Here is a 6,088-nt window from a genome sequence, read left to right as displayed (position 1 = left end):
CCATACCACCACCATTCAGCAAGAAGAACGTGTTGAATATTCCTAATTCCTAATTCCCAGTCCCCAAAAGGCTAGCTTCAGGGCCTGATAGGGTAGAGGGTGTACTAACCTGAGGAGTCCTTGGGCAGCCATAGCTCTCTGAAGTCTGCCTCTGACCGCCTAGCAGTTTTGCCCCTGGAAAGAGTGGAGATGGGCAGGGATTATGGGGAGAAATGGTACAGTTTGGCAACATGAGGTAGACCTGTGGCTTGGAAAAATGTGACAAGTCTCATGTAAGAGAGCTGCTATAGATAGATTCATAAGATAGAATTCTATTCAACGGACGTCTATTGAGCTCTCTACCATACTCTTTCTAGGCACTGAGTTAAAAAGATGAATCCTGACCAGCCTTTTCTCCCAAGTGGGGGGGTCACAATAAAAAGACATAAATAATGACAATGCACTGTGGAAACCTGTGGAAATTATTTAGAATGGGATTCAGGTAGTAGCAGAGTGTCAGAGAAGACAAAAAAATAAAAAATAGGGGCACCTGGGTGGCTCAGTGGGTTAAGCCTTTGCCTTCTGCTTAGGTCATGATCTCAGGGTCCTGGGATCGAGCCCCACATCGGGCTCTCTGCTCAGTCAAGATCGGGCTCTCTGCTCAGCAGGGAGCCTGTTCCCCCGCCCACTGCCTGCTTCTGCCTGCTTGTGATCTCTCTCTCCATGTCAAATAAATAAAATAAAATCTTAAAAAAAAAAAAACCCAAAAACAAAAAACAAAAAACCTCCAACCAGATTTTAATTTTCTCGCAGCTGATCTTATCACAATTTAGTCTTCTATCCTAAAAAAAAAAAAATTCATTGCAATTATCTGAAATATCATGAAGTATATAGTATACAGTATGTAATCCATTAGTTACATAGATTGCATTAGTTTTTCTTTTCTAATTGTAAAACCAATATGTACTTATGTTGAAATTCAAGGAATTCAGAATTACCTAATTAATAAAGAAAAACCTCTTATGTGAAAACCACTGTAGATATTTTAGGAAATGAATTTTTCAGATAATTCTCTCTGTGTGCATACACATATAACATACTTATGCACAATTTTTATAATAGGAATCATACTGCTAATCATATTTTTCACTCAATGCTGTTTAATCCATATTAAATACTATATTCCACAGTATAGTGAGTAGTGTTTGTCTTATACTCTCACCCTGAATCCTTCTGGGAAACTGCTCTGCCCTCATAGTTCTGGAGGGAGTCCTCTATAACATCTCACACCTTCCTCCATGGCCCCTTGAGCAGGTGATTGACCCAATCTGGTCCAACCACGGTACAACCAAGGTGGGTGAACAACAAGAATAGTCTACCATTCAGCTAACTACCTTCTCCTTCCCACTCTCAGATTCAGTTCAGACACTACCCACTTGTTAGGTGACCTATAAGATCTTGTCATTTGGGCCCACTTTCTTTGTTTACTTTTTTTTTTTTTTTTCCATTTCCATGGCTTCATTTTCCTTGATTATTTTAGTCTTTCTATTTGCTCATTTTCATTACCCTTGTTTGTTTGCTTATTTTTAAAAAATATTTTATTTATTTATTTATTTATTTGACAGAGAGAGAGAGAGAGAGCAAAAGAGGGAACACAAGCAGGGGTAGTAGGAGAGGGATAAGCAGGCTTCCTGTGGACCAGGGAGCCCCATGCAGGGCTCTGTGCGGGGCTCCATCCCAGGACCCTAGGATCATGACCTGAGCCACAAGGCAGAGGCTTAAATATAGAGCCACCCAGGCGTCCCTATCCTTAGTTACTTCAACTTTCCTCTAATAGTGAATTTCCAGATTCACATCTACTTCTCTGCTGAGCTATAACAAAAGCTATCTCTAGTTGTTGGTATCGTGTCCGTCTCTCTTTAACTGCAACAGATTCATTCTTATAATTCTGTAGCTGTGAGGGCCTTTGCCAGCTCTGCCTCACTATTCTTGGGCCTTTCATGAGCACTTCTTCTGCCAGGCTACTCTTTTGTGTTTAAAAAAAAAAAAAAGTGCCAAGTGGAGATTCATACTGATAGAGGGGCTAACAGCTCTTTAAGGAACTGGCAGCTCCTGGCACTGTAAGACAATATAATTTTCCAATGTGGAACAACCATCATAGTTTCAGCATTTAAAGACTGAAGGCGAGGGGCACCTGGGTGGCTCAGTGGGTTAAACCTCTGCCTTCGGGGTCCTGGGATGGAGCCTCTCATCAGGCTCTCTACTTAGCAGGGAGCCTGCTTCCCCCTCTCTCTGCCTGCTGCTCTGTCTACTTGTGATCTTTCTCTGTCAAAAAAATAAATAAAATCTTAAAAAAGAAAACTGAAGGTGAACAACTGGTAATCCTTATCATTTTATTCATCCATTTAAGCAAATGGATTTCCAGATGCTGTAAGGATGGTTGAGAAAGAAAGAGAAGTAAGACAAGATCCTTTCCTTTGAGGATGTCATAGTTTAGTGGGATAAATAGCTAGTGGGATAAATTATATAAGCAGATAATTAGAGTATGAAATACAATTTTATTAAGATATATATAAAATATTTTTATTTAGAAAAACAGACACCAAAAGCACATATGCCAAAAGTTGGTGGTTATCTCTATCAGATTCCCCCTCCTTTTTGCTTATCTGTAGTTTCAGAATTTTCCTTTGATGTGTATTTATTACTTTTGGAATAAGGAAAAAGAAGCATGTTCAAAAGCAGCACAATGGTTTACATGTTACATTAAAAGTGTGCACAATATTCTAAGGAAGAAACTGACTTGTCTGGGAAACTCAAAGAAAACCTGGCAACATGTATCTTTCCAATCTTATATTGGTATGTATCTCTCGCATGCTAACCAAATGCAATGCATGGCCTTGTTTAGATCCTGGTCCAAGCAAACCAACTGTCAAAATTATTTATAAGCAAGTGCGGAAGTTTGAATTCTGATTGGATATATGATGATACAAAGGTAGTATTATTATTATGATGACATATGCTAAATGTATGACAGTAATGTTAGGAAAAAAGGATCCTTATCTCTTAGGTAAACATACTGACATAATTATGGATGAAATGATATGAAGTCTGGGATTTTTAGAGGTAAATAATCCATTGGTGGTGCCAAGTGGTTGGGAATATAAAATAAAAAGAATAGTCATAAGCTAATGACCAGTAAAGTTGGGTAATGAACACATTGGTGTTAATTTCAGTATTTTCTCTACTTCTGTGTTTGTTTGGAATTTCCTATCATAAAATATGCAATAATTAATAGAATGATTTTTTTAATAATGGATAAAAACATCTTTCAAATATCTCTACCTCCAAGACTCAGCTCAAAAGGCATTTTCTTCACCACTGAATGAGAACATGACAAGCAATCCATGTGTGTGTTCCCCTATATACAAGAAGTACTTACAAATTACCTGTACATTGTATGTTGTCTATTTTATGATCATCTGTGTCAATGACACTTGTAATTTCAACATGTATTTTTGATACTATTCAATTTTTTTTTAAAGATTTTATTTATTTGACAGAGAGAGACAGAATACAAGCAGGCAGAGGGAGAAGCAGGCCCCCTGCTCAGTAGAAGCAGGACCCAGGGATCATGACCTGAGCCAAAGGCAGCTGCTTAACTGACTGAGCCACCCAGGTGCCCCCACTATTCAATGTTTATACTGGATGTATATAGAATAATAAAATATCTTAATCTTTTTATTATTAAGAAAGGAGATATCTTCTCTTTGAAACCTCGCCTGACCATTCATTCCATTATTTGCACCCTATCTGAACTTTACATGTAAAAGAGAGGACCCATAACACACTTCTGTGCTTGTTTGTTTACTTATATTTATTTATTTATTTTTGTTGTTTACTTATATTTAAATGAGGCCAATGTGTAGGACATGAAAACTACTCAGTAACAAGTTGTATTTATTGTTGTCCTTTCTCTTTATTAGGCTATAAGACTAGCAGTGGCCGTCTTATTTGTCTTTATATACCCAGCAATTATCTCAATACCTGCTACATGTCAAGTGCTCCATAAACATTTCCTAATGAATAAATGAAACTTAGAATCACTCCATTTAGACCTACACTGTGTCCACCAGAAATATCCATAAGACTGAGGAATGTAAAGTAATTCATGCCTTACAGTTTACTCAGTGTTCTAGAGCTCATTTGATCAGAAACATAACATATTCCTAGATTCAGTGTCCATTTAACACAGTCACCTTGAGTCCAAAAGGCAGAAAAAGGTCAAACCCATTTTTAAAAATTTTTGGCAAGCAATGCAATGTGCTAGTAGCCATCTCTTAACTTCATTCTAGGCTGAGCCTCTCTCCCAACCACAAACATATAACGAGGAGAGAGGTCAGTTAGAAACAGGACAAATAAAAGAATGAGGCTAAATGGATGATGGGGAGTGGAGGTACACACTTCTAGTTATGAAATGAATAAGTCACCAGGATGAAAGGCACAGCATAGGGAGTATAATCAATGGTAACTACACTTGTGGTGAGCATAGTATAATACATAGAGTTGTCAAATTACTATGTTGTACACCTGAAACTAAGTTACACTGTATGTCAACTATATTTTAATCTTAAAAATGAAGGTAATTATTTTAAAAATAGTGTGAGACTGAGGAATCAGGTAAGGAATAGAGTGTCAGGATTAGCAAAAGGCTCTATCACATAATATTCAGTAATGTTTCTTAAGTGCTGAAAACATTTCATGACTTATATTTTAGGCTATGTCAAAATATTCTTGGCATCAAAATGACTTGATCAAAACATGTACCATTTGATCCCCACAATAACATTATGAAGGAAACAGAGACTGTCATCTTTTTTAAAAATTTATTTACGTCAGAGAGAGAGAGAGCACAACCAGGGGGAGTGGCAGGCAGAGGAAGCAGAGCAGGCAGAGCAGGGAGCCCGATGCAGGACTTGATTCCAGGACCCTGAGATCATGACCTGAGTTGAAGGCAACCACCTAACTGGCTGAGCCACACAGGTGTCCCTCCGTTATCTCTGTTTTAAAGAAGAGGATCATGAGGAAATTCATCCTTTACCTAGCTGAGATCTTTTTTTTTTTTTAAAGATTTAATTTATTTATTTGACAGAGAGAGATCACAAGTAGGCAGAGAGGCAGGCAGAGAGAGAGAGGAGGAAGCAGGCTCCCTGCTGAGCAGAGAGCCCGATGCGGGACTCGATCCCAGGACCCCGAGATCATGACCTGAGCCGAAGGCAACGGCCTAACCCACTGAGCCACCCAGGCGCCCTACCCAGCTGAGATCTTAATTGTGACAATTTTTTTAATGAGGTATACCAGAATACTGGGATAATAATGCTGTGTTATCACTGCCAAAAAACAACCATTTGTTTTGAAATAGCTGTTAGATTGAAAGTACTCTTCAGATTCTAAAGGGAAGTATTTGAGTAACTTCCAAACTCAAAACCCTTTAGAACAAGGGAGATCTGTTTGTTAGTTAGTTTGTTTGTTTATAGGTACTCGAATCACTAACTTGCTCCTTGAAAAGCAAGGGTGCAGAAATCAAAGGCCTGATTGTGCTGAATCCTTCTATTTGGTCATTATTCAGATGGGTTCCCAGAATGCCACAGTACGAAGGAAAGGCTCCAAGCTCTGTTTAAAAATCAGAAACTGAAGAGCTTACTCAGCATCCTGCTGACATTACTGTTGCTTGTTTTCGTTATTTAAAAGTCTTTTGATAACTCCTTTTATGCATTAGTGTTAGACTTTGGGGAATATTCTCAGAATGTGGGAAGCACCTCCTGACCTAGTTAGGATCCCTTCTCTTCCAAGACTTCTGGAACAGCCAGACCCTTAGGCATAATTGAATCCTGGGGAAAATTTTTACGGAAATGCAGGTTGGTTCGTTTGTTTGTTTTGTGGTGCTGGTGGTGCTGAAGAGGGAGCTTTCCCCTTAGTGAGGAAGGGGGAGTTTTACAATGAAACTGGCTCTTGATGCTTACTTATCCCAGACTGATGAGGACATCCACGCCTGGGGGAACAGGTAGTAATATTTTTAGTTCTGCTTCAGCATCTAGGAGAGTGAGAATGT

General features: G+C 38.7%; 1 protein-coding gene across 2 annotated transcripts in view; it reads left to right on the top strand.

The window, feature by feature from the left end:
- The first annotated feature begins 5,876 nt into the window (after positions 1–5,876).
- SCG3 (secretogranin III) overlaps positions 5,877–6,088 on the top strand; it is a 36,907-nt gene continuing 36,695 nt past the window's right edge. Inside the window, exon 1 of one of the 2 annotated variants that reach the window (XM_044230932.1) lies at positions 5,877–5,894. Coding sequence is in view for 1 of the 2 variants with exons in the window: in XM_044230930.1 (XP_044086865.1) it covers positions 5,992–6,040 (49 nt within the window). In the remaining variant the exon portion in view is untranslated. Of the gene's footprint in view, positions 5,895–5,946; positions 6,041–6,088 lie in introns of those variants that run through there. The other variant, XM_044230930.1, reaches the window with a different exon arrangement.

The sequence above is a fragment of the Neovison vison genome, chromosome 13, assembly GCF_020171115.1.
Source record: "Neovison vison isolate M4711 chromosome 13, ASM_NN_V1, whole genome shotgun sequence".
NCBI classification, from domain to species: domain Eukaryota; kingdom Metazoa; phylum Chordata; class Mammalia; order Carnivora; family Mustelidae; genus Neogale; species Neogale vison.
The sequence above is the reverse complement of the archived record's forward strand: the minus strand, read 5'-3'. Positions and strand labels throughout refer to the sequence as shown.